Source organism: Leopardus geoffroyi, chromosome C3, assembly GCF_018350155.1.
Source record: "Leopardus geoffroyi isolate Oge1 chromosome C3, O.geoffroyi_Oge1_pat1.0, whole genome shotgun sequence".
Taxonomy (NCBI): domain Eukaryota; kingdom Metazoa; phylum Chordata; class Mammalia; order Carnivora; family Felidae; genus Leopardus; species Leopardus geoffroyi.
The window spans coordinates 9,285,792-9,306,573 of record NC_059338.1 but is presented as its reverse complement, the minus strand read 5'-3'; the positions used below and the strand labels follow the sequence as shown (position 1 = coordinate 9,306,573).

General features: G+C 48.7%; 1 protein-coding gene across 1 annotated transcript; it reads right to left on the bottom strand.

Moving 5' to 3' along the window:
- Positions 1-1,509: 1,509 nt before the first annotated feature.
- LRRC52 (leucine rich repeat containing 52) lies at positions 1,510-20,738 on the bottom strand. The gene is made up of 2 exons (XM_045455417.1): positions 19,808-20,738; positions 1,510-1,964 (listed from the first exon to the last, which is right to left on the bottom strand). Exons 1-2 carry the CDS (start codon positions 20,427-20,429, stop codon positions 1,639-1,641), a joined length of 948 nt encoding a protein of 315 aa, XP_045311373.1. The 5' UTR covers positions 20,430-20,738; the 3' UTR covers positions 1,510-1,638.
- Between the last annotated feature and the right edge of the window lie 44 nt (positions 20,739-20,782).

The window sequence follows — 20,782 nt, the reverse complement described above, 5'->3', positions numbered from 1 at the left end:
TTTCTTCCCCTCACCCATGGTCTTCTGTTAAGTTTCTCAGGATACACCTAGGAGTGAAAACATGTATTCTGTCCTTCTCTGTATGTAACTTTCCTATAAGCCTCAAATTCTCCCAGGATGTTGCATTATTATTTATATATTCACATTTTTCTTATAATATCCCTTTATGATGTGGGCACTATAATGATGGCCATTTACAGATGAAGAAACTGAGGCAGAGAGAAGTGAAATAGTTTGCCCATGGTCACCTCTCACAATCTGCATAACAGTAGGAATGATCGGTGGGTTGTGATTTCAATAGGATGTGATAATGAACTCTTATGGAACCCCTCCTTTTGTGTAAGGCACCTCCCTACGCACTGTGTCAACAGAGAATACCAGGAGGTCTCGTTCCTAAAGCTCATTACAAGCAGGGGGTAAGGGCAGAATCGGGGGACAGGAACCTAGCTCCCGATTCAGGAGCTCCTACTCTTCACCATTACACTGGACAAATCTGGGGGAAATCATGTGGGATTCACAGAGGAAGTGCAGAGGTAAGGAAGATCTGGTTGGGAGTTTAGGGACAGCTGGCTTCATGGGTAGGGCCTTTGATCAGAGTCTTGAATGGGTCTTGGGGCTCAGCCACGCCTGTCAGCTGCTCCCTTTCCCTTCCTCCGGCCAGTCCTGAGAGGCGGATCGTACTTGTATACACTTGGCTCTTCTGTTTAGCGCTTCATGAAAGACGGGAGCTCATAGTACGCAGGGCACAGACTTCGGGGTCAAGCAGCCTGGGAATCAGAATTCCTTTGGCTTCTCGTCAACCGTTTGATCCTGAGCTGGTTCCTTAGACTCTCCGAGCTTCAGGAAAACGAGGGTAACAGCGACCACCTGACCTGCGGTTGTGAGGGCTGACCTGGAGAGAAAATGCATACAACGCTGGGGGTGAGGCTGGGTGCCGGGGAAGGGCTCGGTAAGTGCTGGTCGCCTCTGGGTTTCACTCCTTTGTCTCATACAAGGCTTACGTGGTGAGTCCTTGGCTGCATTGCCAAACATTTCTTGGGGAGGCAACCTCATGGAAAGGAAAGAACATGGACTTTGGGGGCTGCGCTACTGACCTGTTGGGTGACCTCAGTCCCTTGTTTAACCTTTCTAGGCCTCAACTTTTCACTGTCAACTAGTATCTGTACCATGGGATGGTGGTGACGGTCTTGAGACGGGGTGTGAAGTTGGCCCGTGGGCGTGTTTCACTGATGTCAGCTCTGATCACTGAGTCTTGCGTTTTTCTCCATTTCATTCATATTAGTCTTGACTTGCCCCAAACTGTTTGCTCTTTGGGGACTGGTCTTCAGTCTTGTGTTTCTCATATCCCCCCCGCCAGCCAAGGCATAGTAGTTGCTCATTAAATGAGTCGGCCTGCATCCGGGGCAGGCTTCCTCTGCATTGAAGAGGGTGCAGCAGCCTTGTTCTATGCCATCCTGCGGAGCTCACGGAGGTGCCTTTGGGCTGGTGGAGCAGGAAGGGACCAACTTGTGAAATGGCCACCAAACATTTTATTTGCTTTACTAATAGGTGTCAGTGTCTCAGACAGCTGTGAGGGAGTGGGAGGGGAGGGCGGAGAGAAGGCGGGGAGCCTTGGGAAAGGCACGTCCGAGAGCCGTGCTAAATCAGCTGAGGGAGCCCGTCCTGGGCCGAGTCGACCCTGCTTCTGAAGATCCGCCCGCTGACGTTCCCCCGCTGGCCGTGTTCGTCCTCGGTCTCGTCTTCGCTCGACTTGCGCCGGGCGTTCTGGTAGAGCACAGCACACATGCCTGTGAGCCAGGCGGCCACCGTGCCCGCCGAGAAGATGCAGAAGCCAATGAGCAGCAGGAAGAGGTAGTCCTGGCGGTCCAGGTGCGTGATGCACATGTAGCGGAGCGGGTTCCCCACCTGCGTGATGGGCCACCCCGCCAGCTCCGTGGGCTCCGTGCACGTGGCATTTTGATCATCTACGAGGAAAAACACAGCAGGCACAGAGCTGAAACCGCAGAACCTCCAGGGTCCTAAGTCCAAAGGGGACCCGGAGAGGCCTCGCGGACCCGGGCTACTCAAAGCGTGGTCTGCGGGCCAGCAGCACGGGCTGGACCTCGTTAGAAACGCAGGACCTCAGGCACCACAACAAACCTCCCGAGGCAGGATGCGGGTGTGAACGAGACCCCCAGGTGGTATGTGGGCACAGCAAGGTTTGACAAGTACCGCACCAGCCCTGCTTCTTGTCCCCACCCCCAGCTTCCGGCTCCGCTGTGTTCAGTGGCCTCCTGGGAATGCACTTGGCTCCTTCAGGATGCTCAAGGGACGAGAAACCACAACAGGGGCTGAAAGATCCCCCTGGAGTGTTGACCCCCCACCGACATCCGTCACCTCCCTCCCGCCTCCCACCTTTCCAGCCACCTTGTCCCTTTTCCCCGGGCCTGACTGAGTCCTGCCAGGGACCACTGAGGCATCACACCCGGCTCAACTCTCCGGAGGGACAAGATTCCCCAGAAATGCCTCCCGTGTGTCCTCTGCTCAAGACTTCGGGGTGCGGGGAGCTCAGGGGAGAGGATAGCCAGGAGGAGGAGCGGCTCTGCTTCTCCATGGTGAGGTCGACATCACTGGCTCATCACGTGATCCACGTGAGTCTTCGGTCCTTTTTAGCAGCCGACTCAGCTGCCTGGCTACTTCTCTGAGCCCCTCCCCGTGTCAAGCGTCGTGGACTTGAGTATATGACAGAAAGCAAACTGGGCCCTGGATCCAGACAGACCAGACCAGGGTTCAGACCCAGACTGTCACTTACTAAGTTTGTGAACTTCGGCAGGATGTCCATTTCCCTCTCTGAGTCCCATTTCCTCACCTTACACGGGCCGGGCCATGAATGCTACCTGCTCTCAGGGTAGTCGAGAGGATTTCATTGCCGCAGGCGGGAAGGCAGGCCTGGTGCTCAGTAGTTGCACAGAAAACTCAGAGCTCTGCCCTCAGCCCTGCATTTTCCCAGCTCCACATGCTCCTCCGTGCTGAGGCAGAGGTGTGTGTGTGTGTGTGTGTGTGTGCATGCGTGCCAGGGGACTATATCCAGCAGGCATCACATAAATGCCCTCCAACGCAGGGTGAGACCAGGGCTTGAGATAATCATGCCCCCAATTATAATAGCAGCTACTATGTGCCAAGCTCAGACTACATGCTAAGTGGTATACAAAGGTCTTGTTTAATTCTTACAGCAGCTTTGACGCACACAGTGCTATCATTCTTGTTTCGCACATAAGGAAACCGAGACTCAGAGACATTTCTAGATAACCTGAAGGATCCAGGCAGGAGACAAGACACAGAAAACACAGACAGCTCTCTAAGCTCATTTGTAGACGTGGGAGACACAAGCCTGCTCGTGTGGAGAAATGCTTCTCCCAAACTTTAGGGCAGAAGCTTCCGGATGGGTGAAGGCATTCCGATCCTTGGGTGACCAAGGAAGTTAGGGAAATCGGGTTTGGACTGGAGCTATAGCAGCAGAGGAATTAGACAAAGGGGTTACAGAAGTGAGCCAAGTGGCAAGGAGGCTGTTGGGCCTGGGTGGCCGGAAAGAGCTGACCAGGCTGGGCGCCCTCAAAGTCCGCCGAACACCCATCCCCTGGGTGTCCGCTGAACACCCATCCCCTGTGCCTTGCTTCTGCCCCAGTACGCCTGCAGTGAGGGTTGTTACTTTCAGGAAGACGGCCTGAAAGCTGTGATGTGGTCGAGGACTGACTCTTGGTGGAACCTGTAGACACAGGAAGGGAAGCCATGGGCTGTCACCTCCGCTATGTGCAAAGATTACAGACGGAAGGAGAGGAAGAGGCCCTTTGGGCGACCCTGCCCTGCCCGGGGGAGAGCTCTCAGGAGAGGAAAATGGCTGGGGCCCTGGGATCCATGACAACTGCTGTCAAGGGGCAGGACCACAATCATGCCTGGAGGCCTCTCTCCAGTCAGCCTGGCTTAGCGATTTGCCCAGGAGGCCCCAGAGTGGGGGCGGTGGGCAGCTGGGGGCTTCTGGCCAGGCTTCGGGAATTCTATCAAGAGAGGGCTTGGGGCATCTCTCCAAACTGCCAGAGACCCGACATGGGACTGTACAGAGAAAGATGTATTGGAGGAAGGAAAATGTGAGATTCTGTGGGTCCGGGGGTGTCTGGGGAGGGGGGGTTATCTCATTCTATTTTAAGAAGATTCAGCTTTCAAATTGGGGCTTGGATGGCAGAGAGGAGACTAAACACGAAACACCGTTTCCCCATTTTGGAGCGTTACCTTGAAAGGGGCAATTAGCAGTGATTTTAAGGCTTTGTTAGGTTGCTCTTAAGTGCGGGACGTGGGTGGCTCTGCGGGGAGGGAGGTCTGGGTTTTTCTGCTGCTGTATTCTCTCCCCCTCCCCGCTCCCCAGTCACTGCCAAGGTGGGAGCCTTCCTACCTCCCAGCAGGTCCCCCTAAATCCACTTTCCCCCATTTTCCCCATTTCCCAGCTCTGGACCGTGTCACACACACCTGCCAGACTTCCCTTCCTCAAGCACAGCTCTGTCGTGGCACACTGGCTCGAACCCTCCTCTAACTCCCCCGTGGGCCTGGGAATAACATCCAGACCACCTGGCCTGGCGTTCAGAGCCCTCAGCATCTGCCCCCTTCTACCTCGCCCTCCTTTAGCACTCCAGTGCCCCTCCCTTTGCTCCAGTCAAATTAAACTATTAATTCCTTGATTACATCTTACCCCTGTTGTAGTGAGCTTTGTTCCACCACTCTTTCTGTATCAAATGCCTCCTCCTGCAATTTTTGCATGATCAAGTCCTTCCTATCCTTCAAAGTCTGGTGTGAATGCATCTGCTCTCAGGGTGCTCCCACAGCCCCCTCGTCCTCATAGCTTAGACTACATGTGATTGTCCCCCTTCCTGAACCATCCATAGCATTCTCACTGTGCCTATCGCATTGCCTCTTGCCGGGGGGTGGTGGTGGGGTACTTGCCAGAGGAGGACTGTATCTTTTCTCCCCCACCAGGCAGACAAAACTCTTGAAGGCATAATCCATATCTTCTCATTCTTGTTCTTGTTAAGAAGACATTATCATTTATTGAAAGAAACACTTATTTTGGGGGGATTTTCTAGTTTGTATTTTCATTGTTGAATCCTACTTGAATTCTGTGGGCAGAGACATACTCTGTATGATTTCAGTCCTTTGAAATTTATTGAGAATTTGCTCGATAAAGCCAATTTTAGTAAATTTTGCATGTGCCCCCCAAAAGATGTGTATTCTGTATTTGCTGAGTACGTCGTTCTGTGAATACCAACTAGGATGTGATTTTGTACAGGTCTTCTGTATCTGTATTGGCTTGTCATTTATATCTTTACTGGCTTTTTATCGATAAAAACGATTGTCTCTTGGTTACTATGAGTTTATTAATTGTCTATTAGTTACCGCAAGAAGGATGTTAAAGTCATCGGTTTTGGCTGGGTATTTACCCACTTCTTCATATCGTTCTGTCATGATTTGCTTTACGTATATTGAAGATATGTTATTAGATGTGTAGAAACTTCTGTTACCTCTTTCTGGTAAATTTACCCTTGCCTCACTGAACATTATCTCTCCTTATTTCTAGCAGCACTTCCTGCCTTAAAGTCTACTGTCTTTGACATTAGTGTGGCTCTATTGAATTTCTTTTGGTTGTGTTTGCGTTGTTTATCTTTTTCCATCCATTTACTTTTATCTACATTCCTATGTTTAAGATACATTTTTGTAAGCGGCATATAACTGAGTTTTGTTTTCTATCCAATCTAGCAAACTTTGTATTGTAATTATTCCGTTAACATTTAATGTTGGACTGATATATTTGTTTTCAATTTGTCCCACATACTTTATCTCTTTCTCTCTACCTTGTTGCTTTTTATTTTATTACTTCGTGTCCTTTTTGCTAGCTTGATAGTCATACATTGTTTTTCTATTCTGGCCTAATGACATTAGAGATTATAGGCCCATCTACTGATCTTGGAGTGCCTGATATATGCTGGGCACCACAGAATGTGCTTTTCAAAGTTAAATTCTACTCTGACCACTCCACCAGGTAGTTTTAATCATTCCCGTGCTACAGAATGAATAAATTGTTTGTCAATTATTCCCTCTCTGGCTTTCTTGATTTCCTTTCCTCTGACAAAGAGCTACCAAGTACTGTTGTATATGCTGTGCACTGCACAATTCTGGGGCCTTCATTCATATTGGAAACAGGTTACTAGACCCCACGTCATCCTTCTGTCAGCCCCACTCCATGGGCGCAGGGCATTTGTTCCAGTTAGAGCACCCAGGTACGATTACAGGCATCATTGATGTTTAAACTCTTCCTGCAAATAGTTCCTAAGGAAACGTAAACTCCCCCCTTGTTTATTGCCACACATAGCGTGTTACTCACAGGCAGAAAACCCGTCTGCCAGAATCACGTGTCTGGAGGAGCAAGAGCTTCTGTGGCTCAGAACCACACCTGTTGGCGCAGGAGCCCAGGAAGCCTCTGTCTCAGAAAACTGGTTTGAACCCAGTGGTTGTAAGGCAAACTGTCCCTTTCTTGGCCTGCAGGGACCACGGTTCTGACCACAGTGCTGCTGCAGGTTCCCAGGCCTGAGTCTCCAGAGGAGCCAAGTGCAGGCTCGGAGCGCCCCCCCACCCCCACCCCCGACCCCGTGCTGGTGTGCGTGTTCGGGAACCATCTGGGCTGAGTGGAGCCTTCACGCAGTGGCAACGTACGATGAAGGATGGAATTTGGAGACTCCCTCCTCTACTAAACCGTATCTGCTATCACCCTCAGGGTGCAGCACCAGTTTCTAACAGCTTTAGCATTTTGGTCGTAAGACTTCCACCTTGAACCCCGAGAAAAGACCTGCTTCCCCCATTTCTCCTTATTAGGCCCTAGCTTGCCCGATCATCACTAGATATATAGTTGGCCTTATTTTTTTCTCCAGCTAATTATGCATTTGTCAAGGAAGTGGATTTTCCTCCTACTCCTCCGTCTGCCTCCACCCGCCAGATTATGAACTCCATGAAGACATGGGAGTTTTGTCTGTGTGGTTCACTGTTGTTCCCTCAACACCTAGAACCGTACTTAACCCACACTAGAGCTCAAAGCAGGATTGTTGAATGAAAAAATACTATTAGTTATTAATACCCCTCGGGGCCAGGGTCATTGACATAATGCTCAGCCAGAGGAAAGGGAGCCTGGGGAGAAAGAACACCATACGTGGGTCAGCTAATCCTTGCCACCTTGGATTACTCGACACTAGACGAATACAAATCCCTGCTTCCCTTGCGAGAATTTGGGGAGGATTCAGTGAGCCATGGGGCGTGAAGTCCTGGGGGAGTCAGGAACAGGTGGTCTCCGGGACCAAATGGAGGGGTAAGCCTTGAACTGGGAAGCGACACTCTTCTGTCCTCAGTGACTGCATAGAAGGAAGTGAGGGCAAGTGCAGATGGAGACAAGCGAGGGTGCAGGTGTCATGGGCGTGCCATCAAAAGGTGCTTCTCACTACTCCCTCATTAGCGTTAGAGAACTGAGGGCAGAGGCCCTCCTTGTTCACCTTTGGGTCCCTGGTGCCTGCTCAATAAATGTCTGTTGGATGTGTACAGGAGAGAATGGTGGGCTCTTGGTCTGATCTCACACAACAGTCCTTAATCGCTCCTGTCTTTGGCCTCACTCTTTAGGACCAGTTCCTTACTGGAATTTGAAAGGACCGCTGTTACATTCTGCTGTACTACGGGTGCCCAGAGGAGATGACTCCCTAGAGGGGAGCCTAGATTGGATCATCTAGCAGCCCAACAACACCAGAGCCAGCCAGCCAGCCAGCCAGGCCCCCTTCTCAGACTCGCACGTGCGGTCCTTTGGGCATTGGCTTCACCTTTGCTCCCTAGAGCTCTTTTTTTCTCATCACCTAGCCGTCTTCTCTAGCCCGGGCTCGGCAAACTCCAACCCGTGGGCCAAATTCAACCTGCTGCCTAGTTTTGTAAGTACATTTTTATCGGAACACAGCCATGCCCACTCATTTACGTATTTTCTGTGATGGCTTTCAGGTAACAGATGGCAAAATCGAGTAGTTGCATCAGAGGTCCACAGAGCCTAAAACATTTCCTCTCTGGCTGTTTATAGAAAGCAGTGCTGACTCCTGGTCTAAACCATCACTGGCATTGTGAAACCTTAAAGATTTGGAGGATTTGGGCTTGGGCACTACAGTTCTTATCTGATACATTTTTCCCCCCTTGGATAAAGAGTCCATACTTTGGTAAAGGTTAAAAGTGAATCATAGACTCTTGGAACATTACAGAAAAGACCTTCAAGTCCAGCAAGTTCAACTCGATTATTCCTGTGCTTTAGAGGTGCTCTAGGCTACAGGACTAGTCTTTTGCATAAGGGGTCGTATATGGACATGTTTTAGGGGTAGAAAGACCCCGTTGCCTCAAAATACCATCTTATGTACTTGTGAGTACATGGGATTCCGTCAGCAGGAGATATAACCTTCCATTCTGCCGGCAGAATAAGGCTTGAAGGGTATCGTCTTCTGAAAAAGAAGTTAACGACTTAACGCCCTACGCTGGGAGAAACCGGCCACCTTTCTGAGTAAGGTTTTGATGGGAGAGGGGAGCCAGCTGCATGGCCAGGCTGGGGGATGGTAACAGTTGGTTCTTGGAGGCTAAAGGCAAATTCTAGTTTCTTCTTAGTTTGCTCTAGAGCTGGGCCTGCTTAATAACTACCCATCTGCCCAGAAAAATCCAGGTAGCGGACGGCTATGCTGATGGAGAGAGGCAATTTAGAAGAGTTCAGTAGCAGAAGGGCATCACTGATCACCAGTCGCCCAGGCAGAAACTTGGGACGCCTCCTTGCTTCCTCCCTCGCATCACGAGCCACATCTCAAACCATGAGCCATTCCTGTTAGTGTTCGAAACCCTTTCGTGATATCCTGTCACACTTAATTTTTTTTATGTTTATTTATTTTTGAGAGAGACAGAGACAGAATGCGAGTGGGTTGGGGCAGAGAGAGAGGGAGGCACAGAATCTGAAGCAGGCTGTAGGCTCCGAGCTGTCAGCACAGAGCCCGACGCGGGGCTCGAACTCACGAGCTGTGAGATCATGACCTGAGCCGAAGTAGGACGCTCAACCGACTGAACCACCCAGGCACCCCTGATATCCTGTCACACTTAGAACAAAATCAGAAGCCTGTCATTGGCCTTGCGGTCCTACCTGATCTGGCCTCTATTTTCCTGTCTCCTTCCTCCACCTGCCTCTGCCACACTCACCTTCTAATACATTGAGCTCATTCCACCCCAAGGCCTTTGCATTTGCTCTCTTCCCTCTGTCCATCAAGCCCCCCTCCACCACGTCTTATGTCCACAGCTTGTCCCCTTACTTCCTTCAATTCTCGGCTCAAATGTCACCTCGTTAGTAACCACCCAGTGTGAAGTATCTGCCTCGTCCTCAATCCCAGGCACGCTTTCTCCCTTCCCTCCCTGCATTTGCTTCTGTAGCACTTACCATCACTTGGCATTAGGTCATATATTTATTTGCTTATTTACTCCCCTCCTGATAGAGTGGAAACTTCACGCGAGTGTGTCTGTTTCTGTTCAGAGCTGTGTGCCCAGTGCCTGGCCCAGGACCTGGCACCTAATAGGTGCCCAGAAACTAATAGTGGAATGAGTGCACTCAGGTGCCGGGCTGGGCTCCTTACCCCTGTGTGAATGTCAAATAGAGTCAACAAGGCCTGCACCTCACCTCAGCCACACGCTCTGGCTAAGCATCATAGCTGTTGGAAGAAAATATTGAAAATTGCAAGACTCTGTTAGCATGATTTTAATTCTTGTCTGAACTATATTTTAATCGGATGCATTAGCTGTTCCTTTATTTGGGTTGAGGGGAAGGCCAAATCTACCACTGTTCTGATAAAAGAGAAAATCCCTGTATATAGGCTAAGCATTAAGTTTCTTTCTCTCTTTTTTCACATAATGCTGCCATTTTGAAAGCTTTAAAACACCCTCCTCCACCCCAAAAGCCCTGGGGCCCCCCCTGAGTGGGACTCCCCGTGGACAGTGCACCCCAGCAGGAAGAGTGCCAAGTCACAGCAGTACTTACCTGTCTCAGTAAACCCACACTGCTTCCCCCCCCCCCCCCCCCCATGTCCCCTGTGGTATTCGCAGTCGCCACCAGGGATTGTAACAGCAGCGACAATAGCTAACGTTAGTTGAGCACTTACTGTGTACACTTCTAAAATCTTCCCGTGGGCGATTTCATTGAATTAGCACAATTAGAACTAGGAACTAATTGATCTCCAGTTTTCAGATGAGGAGCCTGCTTCTCCTGGAGACTGTGGCCCAGCTGGTAAGTGCCAGAGGCAGGATTAAAAACCAGGTCGTTTGAATCCAGAGCCCACCTTGGTTTTGCTTGTTCAACGGGAGCATGATCATCTCAAGAACAAAGGGCCATTTTGGGATCACCTAATTGGGTTGATGGTACAGAAGCATCACAGAACACATCACGGGAACCTGTGCACTTTTCTAGATACAGAGTTGTCCTTTGTCTTTTATTTCACTGAAAGAAAAGTAGGGACACTTGGGTGGGCCCCTCGATTCCATTTGCCGCACATCCTGACACTTACCCATGTGTGCTTACCCTCGCTTCCTTCTCTGCAGTCCCAGGGGAGGGGAGTTTCCCTGTTCAAGGCTTACCCTCCATTTGGCTCTGGAGTCTGTCCACTCTTGCCTCCTTGGGGCTTTACCCCATTGCTTATTCCCCCATCCCATGTCTTTGCCCTGCATTGACTCCTCAGCAGCAGATAAAACACATGCACGGACCTCTTTGCTCCTAAGAAAGAAATACCCCCTTTACATCATTCTCGGCCGTCTGTCTCCTTTAGTCCATAGCCAAGCTTCCTAGAAGGGTTTACAATTTTTTTTGTTCAAGAAAGCTCTACGCCCAACGTGGGACTTGAACATGTGACCCCGAGATTAAGAGTTGCATGCTCCGCCAGCTGAGCCAGCCAGGCGCCCCAAGCTTACCTTTTTTCTGCACCCTTTTTCTTCCTTGCTGTTCATTCGTATCCCACTGTGCTCTGGTGTCCACACCCATGATGCCACTGGAAGGTCCAAGACATCAGGGACCTCTTGGTAGCTAAATCTGACGGACCTTTCTCAACCCTTACTTGACCTGCTTCCACTCTCTGAAACTCTTCTTCTCTTGGCGTCCATGAGTATACTCTTCTCTGATTTCCTTTCTCTTCCCTGGCTTCTCCCACCCGGGGTACTTCATGGGTGCCTCTTCTTCACCCTTCTCTCTGTTGGGATTCCCCAAAGTTTCTGTCCTTGCTCTATTACCCCTTACTTTTTTGCTGGCTCATCTCATCCTTCATTTAGTTTCATTGGTCACCAGGGAGCTGATGATTCTCAAATATATGCTCTATTCTCTATTCTGGATTTCAGGTCAGAACATCCAAAGACCTACTGGTTGACAGGGGCCCTCCCACTCAACATGCTCACGGTGGGATATGGCTCTGCCCTAGGCTCCTCACTGCCCCTCCTCTAAGAGTGTCCGTCTCAGGGAAGCCCCCAAAGCGGGCTGAGCCAATTCTTGTCTGTTATTTTCCACATCTCGCTTATTCATTGATTTTTCTCAATGAATATTTATTGAGCCCTTCTCTGTGTCAGGCCTTGAGCTAGTTTCTGAAGATTCAGACATGTTCCTTGCTCTCATAGACCTTACTGCCAGAGAAGACACATGTTAAATATACAAATCTATTAATTACGTAGAACTGTGCCAGAAGTCATGAAGGGCGTACAAGGAACCTTGGGAGGGTCAAGTTCAGTCCTGTGTCCTACTGTTTCTATCTTCTAAATGGTTCCTTCTGACCTATTTAGACTTCTTCATCCCCATCGCTGCCATAGACCACCTTCCTCTTACCTGGGTGCCTACAGGAGCCTCCTAGCCCTGCACCCCAGCTTGCCTGCCTCCTAGAGCTTCTCAGGATGCACTGCCTGTTCCCTGGAAATTCCTTTAATCTTCTAAATGGTTCCTTCTGACCTATTTAGACTTCTTCATCCCCATCGCTGCCATAGACCACCTTCCTCTTACCTGGGTGCCTACAGGAGCCTCCTAGCCCTGCACCCAGACTTGCCTGCCTCCTAGGGCTTCTCAGGATGCACTGCCTGTTCCCTGGAAATTCCTTTAAAGGCCCTTCATGACTGGATCCCTGTTTCTCTTTCTAGCCACAGCCACATTCTGCAGATTACCTCCAGGCTGGAGAGCTCTTCTCTTCTAGAGATAAGGAAACTGAGGTTGGCTGCTTTGGCTAGCCTTGCACTACTGCCTTCCAGAGGCCTGGTTGGTGTTGGGTGACCGGAGGTCTGGCATTGCTGAGCATGAAGGGACTTTGGGTCATCTCCTTTCAGGGGTCTCGAGTGAGCCGAATTCAAGAGTGTGTGAGAATCATTCAGCCTCCTTCCTAGACCACACGTGCTTGCCACCCCATCTCTTCTTGGCCTTTTTGGGCGGTTTAGGGATCACTGACCCAGATGCCCCCCTCCCAGCCCCCTCATTGCCCTCATGAGGCTGCACCTCTGGCTCTCAGCAGGGTGAGAAGGGAGGAGAGACGGGCTGGAGGAGAAGTTGATGGCCTTGGAAATGTCTGCTGCCCAGCTGTTCCCTTTTTGGGCGTCTGGTCTTTGCAGCAATTTCTCTGATGGAGGAGATGGGTTAGCATTAATGGTGGAAGAGTATGAGGACCTGAATTCATTCTGGAAATCTAAGTCTTGGCACAGCTGTAGATGACTTTGTACTTGGTGGCTTGAAATGGGGCCATTATCCTATTACAGCAGCCTTGAATACAAGATGAAATAGCCTTGGAATGAAACTAAGATGTTCTCTGCTCAAAACGCCCTCGAGATGATGTGGACTTGAAATAGCACATGACCCAGCCCATCTGTTCCCTGCAGATGTCTCTGAGTGGTTTGGTCCCCCTTCCTCTACAGCACTCTTGCCCAGACTCCTCTTTGATTTGTAGGCCCCACCACCGGGTCACCCAGGACTGCTTAAGGACTACCACTTAAGAGCTGACACCGAGGGACACTCTGTCCCCAAACGACTCCCACTTCTACCCCTGGTAGTCTGTTGCTTTCTGAATTCTCACTGTTTCTGGTTGTTTTCTGTCACACTGCAAATGCCCCTTGAGGGAAACATGTCAAAACATTATTAGCCATTAACATCTCAGTGCAAATCAATTTATTCACCAGTGGGGGTAACCGCTGTAGACCTAGAACACAAGCCATTGTCATAGGGTTTCTCAAAATATGGCCTAAGGATTTGTACTGTGCAAAACTAGAATCTCTGTATGTGGGGCCTGAGGTTCTTATGTTCACTGGAGTTTGAGAACCACTGGTTGAGCAGGCCACGCCTGGGAGGACAGTCGAGGGCAAGGCATTGTTTTAGTCAAGTAGACGCTGCTTAAGACAGGAGGTGGGACAGCGCAGGAGTTCAAGGCTGCCTGCTTACTACTTACATGCACGTCCTAATTATGTGACTGTAGCCTACATCTCCAGGAATGGCTCCACCTCAGCACCGATCCATCACATTGCCCATCTGGCACCCTGTCTGCTCATCACCGCTTTCCTGCATTCAAGTGCACCTTATCTTTCTATTTAGCTCCATCGACTACCCATTCGAAGGGGCTTTAGAGAGTATCTAATCCTACTCTCTTTTTATTTCAAAGACAAGTGAGTCTCAGAGGGAAAGTGACTTGCCCCAAATCACACAGTGGCATCACAGGGACCAGGTCAGGACTTTCTGGCTTTCAATTGCATCTTCGCTCTTTTATATCCCAAGATTGTCTTATTACAGACAGGAATTATGGCGTCATTCTCTGTGATGAAAGCTGTCATTACAATACAATGTTGGACATATACTGAACGTACAGCGAATGTTTCAGAGTGGAGTGGACTGTGATGTGTCTCAGAGTAAGGAGGTATCATGGCATGGGGGAAAACACTGTATCTGATTGTCAGGAGATCTCCATGCCAGGCTTGGCTGTACAGTCACTTACCTGTGAGGAAGCTAGATTCTAAAGTTCCAGCTTTGGCATCTTTTATTAAAAGGCTGCTCTGACCAATATGGTGGCCAATGGCCATTCATGTGGCTACTTACAAGATGTAAAATGACGTAAAATTAAAAATTCAGTTCCTCCATTGCAATAGCCTAATTTCAAGAACTCAATAGCCACATGTGGCTAGTGGCTACTGTATTGGACAACACAGATATAACCATTTCTACTGCTGCAGGGACTTTTATTGGACAGTGCCGGACCAAGCTTTGGGAGAAGAGGGGATGGAGGTCAGGTTCCTTGTGTCCGGGAGCTTAGAATTGCATGAGTTTTTGAGAGCATCTTCAGAGGCATTCGACCCTGTCCTAGTAGGCAGCTCTATCCTGGGAAGAGCTCAATTGTCAGTCTCACCTTCAAATGGTATTAATGACTGGAAAATTACAGTTCCAGCCAGGAATTAGTCCTCCTCTCTACTGACCTGGGCCAAAAAGAAAATGGAATCTGTGGGTCTGTTTACCTCTGCATTGATCAGAGCATCCTGGAAACCAGCACATTACAACCCACCTCCATTTCTGCTGTGACTTTCATGTTTGTAAAGTGAGTATGTGAACTCTTTGAGGACTTAATAGTCTTTAGTGCATCTGGTGAGTATGTCATTAGAGGGCTTCTTTTGATGAAGACCTTTTGATAATAGAATAGAACCTCTTGCCAATATGGGAAACCTTTGATTGATGATGAAATAGGTGAATGAAACGTTTAACCTTCTCTACAGCTCCTTTGTGGGGGTGGGTTTAGCCAAGATGGGCCATAGGGGAAGGACATATTACTGCCTTCATATTTTTTGTTTTAAGATCTCCTCATTTCTTTGCTGGACCTTGGCTTCCTTCATGGTTCCCCACTGCTGCAGAACGAATCTTGGCTAATTGTATTTCTCAAGAATTCACTTCTGCCTCTAAGAGCTGATAAAGGCTTGGGGACACCAGTATTATTCAGCCCTAAAGTTCATATATTTTTGCAGGGTCCTCTTCAAGATTGGGGTACTTTTGGGGATCTAAAAGGGTAAATCTCTAATGGTTAATTTTAACTCAATGGTAGGCACTGGATGGGAGACAAGGTATCACTTAGTCCTCTTCCGATAACAAAATCATACCATGTGGGTGACTTCTTGCTTTCGAGGCCATGTCTACCCCACAGTTGGACCTCCTTGCCCTCAGCTCTTGAAAGATCTCTGCATGTCCACACCTGTTTCTGGAAGTGGGGCTTGTCTTAGATAGAAGTTCAGTTCCAGACTCAGGTGTCTCAGAAAGAACCACTTGGCTACTACTGGCCCAGCGCTGAGTCTTATGGTCCAGGCTAAGAACAAGCCTTGATTTGGGCTTCTGGTTTTGTTCCCCGGGGTCTGAACTCCTGTGTTCATAACTCGTCTAATACCTAGCTCCTCCTAAGATCCCTGCTATCCCATTTTCCAAGGGATTAGAGTCCTGGGACCTGCTGCCCACCACCCCACATCCTATCTATATCCCCACATGCATCCCTATAGTCCTGTCTCCTGGACACTGTCCTCTTGTTCCATGTGTGCTGAGCCTTTCTGAAGTCCACTGCTTATCCTGGGGTTACCTAACTGATGTCTGTACTCTCTTAAGTATCCTATACCTTTCCCACGCCTGCCAACCATTCACTTATTGAATGTTTTTTGTGTGCAAGACTTAATGCTAATGTCAGTTTGTAAGTGTTCTCATCTCCACAGCCCACATAGGTTGGTTCTATTCTTACACCTGTCTGAAAGATGAAGTTGAAGTTCAGAGAGGTTAAGTAACTTCTCTGATATCCTATAAATAGCAAGTGGCAAGGCTAGAATTATAATCCATGTCTGTTTTTAACAGGAGCTCCCCTGCCTGCATGGTGTCTGGCCTTCCCCATCTGCAACTGAGGCTTTCCCAAGTGCCTGCTCTGCCCAGTAGGCACATAGTAGTCTCTTTTGTCCTGCCCTGTCTGGACAGTGGGGTTAGTTCTGCTGCACCTGACTGGACCATGGGACATATATGGTGCAGATGACCACAGTCACACGAGTCTGCACACACAGCTCCAGGCTTCTTGGATGTTCCCTCCATGAACACTTTATGGCACCTAGTAGGACTCAATAAATATTTAAATGGATGAATGGATGACTGAGTGGTGGTAGCATGGAAGTTCCTTTCTTCAGTTGTTGCTTTTCAAGGGTTCTACATTTTGTCATTCTTCTGTCATGCTGACCTTAATTCTGTACCATAGGTAAAATCGCCCAATACTAATGTTCAGTATGTTCCTGGGTCTAAAATGAAACCCATCTTTAGTTTGGATTCTTTTCTACAAATAACCAAGTTACTCAGCTCACTTCATAGAGAATCTTCTTATATCCTGCAGTGTGGGTACATGGGGAGAGATGATTACACTCCATTGTAGAACATGCCCAAGGTCACCTGTTGATAGCAAATGTGGTATAATAGGAAGCTTGAGCATTCGCCATGAGTGTTTGTCAATAGTGAAGATATTTCTACTTGAGACATGAATCGTACGAGAGTCACTTGAAATAAGTTATCCTCCATTATGTCGAGGTCTGGCTAAAGGGCAAGAGAAGCATCTTCCGAATTCTACCGTGTGTGTGTGTGCTCGGTTTCATGTGTATGTGGGTGCCTTCTCAAGTGTGGCTGTGTATCTGCACATCGGTATATGTATGTGTGTTGTATATATGTAATATGTGGGTGATTGTGTAAGTGAGTAGGTGTATATTTATGTTTGCATGTATGGTATGTGTGTGTGGGCACATCTTTGTGCTTGTATGCATGTGGGTATACGTGTGTGTGTTTGCACATGGGTTTATGTGTTTGTCACGGGGTGTATGTACGTGTATGTGTGGGAGGGGAGAACCAGACTGAGATGCAAAGGTAAGCAAGGTTAGGCTCCTTCTTTGGGAGTTTGGGTAGGTTGTGGTGAACTTGGGTTTGCAAGAACACAGGCATATGATGAGTTTACCATGGCTAGAACTCACTATCCAGTGGAAATGATCTTGGATGAATTCATGTGTGGTCATATCGGAAATAAAGCTGTAATTTAGATGCTGTGGCCAGATGCATATAACATATGGATCATAGTTATGTTATATGGGGATTTAAGATATAGTAGTCTCATGAAAAAAGACCTGACTCAGGAGGTTCCAATCATTTTTGGGGGGCCATTTAGTAGCTGTGTGATTTTGGGCCAGTCTATTTTCTTATCCATATGATAGGGTTAAAATTACCAATCCTAGGGGCACCTGGGTGGCTCAGTAGGTTGAGTGGCCGACTTAGGCTCAGGTCGTGATCTCACAGTTTGTGAGTTCGAGCCCTGTGTCAGGCTCTGTGCTGACATCTCGGAGGTTCCTCCCTCTCTCTCTGCCCCAACCCACTCACATTCTGTCTCTGTCTGTCAAAAATAAATAAATATTAAAAAAGTTTTATTAAAAAAATTACCAATCCTAGCCTCTTCCATAGGCCTAGGGCACAAAATTTAAGGGTTGGTTTGACACTCAAAGTAAAGAAGCATGTGTGAAAAGCTCTAACAGCTGCAAATCTCTCTACAAAGATAAATTGTTCTCTGTCTGGCCTTGGGCTCATTAGTGTTTTTAAGAGATAATAATTGTTAGCCAGGGCAACGAGACCACAGTTCTGCATGAAGTGGCCTGGGTGGGCTCCTCTAGGCCACCAAACAGCAGAGGGAGATGAGCAGATTAGTAGTTGTTGGGGGAAGTGTCTTGGGGGGGCGGGGCTCACAAAAGACGGACTGTTGTTCGTAAAGAGTTTATGAGTTTGACAGGATAGATACCCACTTCTGATGTTTTTGAGAACAGGCAGTGAAACAGATCCAGTCTACAATCCTATTCAATCTCAGAATGAAGTGAGTCAAGGAGTCCAAGGTAGTCAGCCTGAAAATTCCGACAAGAGATAACTCTATAAGCAGAATTTTGATAAGGGAGATTCGAGGTGAGGTGAAGTGGTAGGTTTAGGGACTGGGGACGAGGCCAAGCTACATCTCCCTTTTCTGCTAGGGTAGGAGGTTCTCCTGGCTATGTGGTGGGCTCTGCTCAAGGAAAATATATATGTGTGATGGGGAGGGGGCAAGAGAAGATGAAGCTTCTTCACAGGCTGGTTACGTGAACACTGACAGGAGAATCCCATTTAAAAGCCACATTTAATGCACGAGAATGACCAATCACGACCCTCTTTCAGGGAGCTTTCTAGAAAGCACCACAGCACCAATCATTGAAAAAAGTAGAAGACATTCTCTTGGAGAGATCAGGCAACCCACCCAAGATAACTGCTCCTCTATTCTTTTATGATTGGTGGTCTTAAGAAGATAGTCTGATGAAATTCTTTCCTTTCGATTTATTCTACCTCAGATGGAAGTGCCTGTCAGCAGGGCCAGGTGTCTAGGGCACAAAATGTGAGGAGCCACCCACTCTTAGTGCCTCCCTCAATTTTGCATTCCTGGAGGCTCGCTTGCCTCGCCAGAGTCCAGGCATTGCCCGGAAGACACGTTAAGACCCTCCCACTGGAAGGGAGGCCAGGAGTGCTGCCACCACTCAGCTCCCTCTCCCCCAGATCCCCTTGAAACCTGTCATTTTGGCTAGGGATCTTTCTGGGATATTGCCACCTGGGCAAGACTTCATGGTGGAAGCTTCAGCAGGTACAGGTGCATGGAAATATTTTCAAGAACAAACACTCAGAGAAGGGAGAAACGACATGGTTTTGATAGGGTTTGAATCCAAAGTCCAATCTTGCCAGATTACATCAGTGGCTCCTGGCTTTCTGTGAGGAATTATCTCACATTCAACTGAAGTTTTGACTTCCTGAGTGAAGGTAGTATTGGTAGAGTGGGATAATTGGAGGATGAGGACTGGACAATAAAGTTACTGAACAGAAGAGGGGGTGAGACACTGGAGGGTGGGGACAGTGGAGAGAGTGGCAGCATCTGGATTGGAAATCTACCAGGTAAGACTTGAGAGTCTGCCTGGGAGATTGGAATCTCCCTGCTGGACATACTGGGTACTGGTGACCCATTCTTCATGGATTCATGCCATTCTCTCCTTCCTTATTGGGTTAGCATCTTGAAGATGAACCATCAAATGCCTTCTCCCCTCCCTTCTCTCTACTCCCTCTCTCATTGTCTGGGGAGCTCCTGTGCCCCTCCTCCTCTCTCTATTGAACTTTCTCTTCCGTACATTATACTGTTGGATTTTCTACTGCCTATGCATGTCTGAATTTACTTTCGGATCCTGGAAAAATTCAGTCACTGAATCAAACAGATTAAAATAGTCCACCAATGGAATAAAGTGTCCCTGTATTACTTTGCTACTGTGCAGTTACAGAAGTCAGTCATTTCCACACATACCATCTTAGGTTGACATGACAGCTCTGTTTGGAAATATTATTGTCCCCACTTGATGGATCAGGAAACTGAGGCTCAGAGGAATTGGCTTTCCCAAGGGCAGCCAACTAGTGAGTGCTCAGCTTGGGACCAGAACTCAGCTCTTTGGATTCCTACTCCAGAACTTTTTCTACTGACCCTACTGCCTCTCCACTCAACCCCAGGATGGATCTTGCAGAGCCATAAGAATGTTTTCAATCAGATTAACCCAGACTTTTTCTCCCATCCTGACCATCTTTTGACTACCTTTTCTGTAACTAATTCCTCCTATTCCGTCACATCCGCGTCCCCACACCCAATCAAACCCTCACCTGGATGGTTCAGATGGGACACTATTAAGTAGATGGTGAAGTCCAGGAAAGAACAGTTGCACCTCCATGGGTTTCCGCTCAGATACAGGGTCTGTAGTGTTACGAGGCTATGGAAGGCAGCATGGTCCAAGGTCTGCAAGCCGGTATTTCTGAGGTCCAGGTACCTCAGAGAGCTGGTGTTGGCAAAGGTGTACTTGTTGAGAGATAACAGGTGAGGGTTGTTGGAAATGTTCAGCTGCACCAGGTTGCTGAGCACGGAGAAACTGTATGGGGAGATCAAGGTTAGGTTGTTGGAGCTGAGATCAAGGTAGATGAGTTTGAAGACCCCGATGAAGGTATAATCCATCACCTCGCGAATCAGGTTATTCCGACAGTCCAAGTAAACAAGGTCACTGAGGAGTCCCAGAGTCATCGCTGGCAAAAAAGTGATGCCGTTATCATTCAGGTACAGCCTCCGGGTGTTCAGGGGTATGTCTGGGGGGTATTCGGTTAACCGGATCCCTGTGCAGATCACTTCTTGGGCTTGACACTGACAGTTATTTGGACACTTTGACCCCGATACCAGTCCCATTCCAAAGGAAAAGAGTAACCACCCAGGCCCAGGCCCTGAAGCAAGGGACATAGTAAGAAACCGCAACTACCCTCCTTCCACCTTCCTGCGGGCGCTGTCCCTCTGATCAGAAGGCTGCTGAGGGGCGGGGTGGTGGGGGGGGAGGGGTGCTGGAAAGAACTGTAACACTCTAGCTTTGTGCAAAGCAATTTTCCATTACAGGAGAACAGAACAGAAGTTGAAACGCGAGGCCCAATGCCCCGCCGCCCGGCTGGGTGGCTCTGCCGCTTGCTTGCTCACTCCCAGGCTGCTGCTGGAAGCTTGCCCGCTTGGCGGCTTTGAAAGGTCTCACCCTTTCCCTGCGTTTGCAAGTGAAGGGGAGCCAGGGGAGAGCCACATGACAATGAGGTTGCCAGTTGACACCT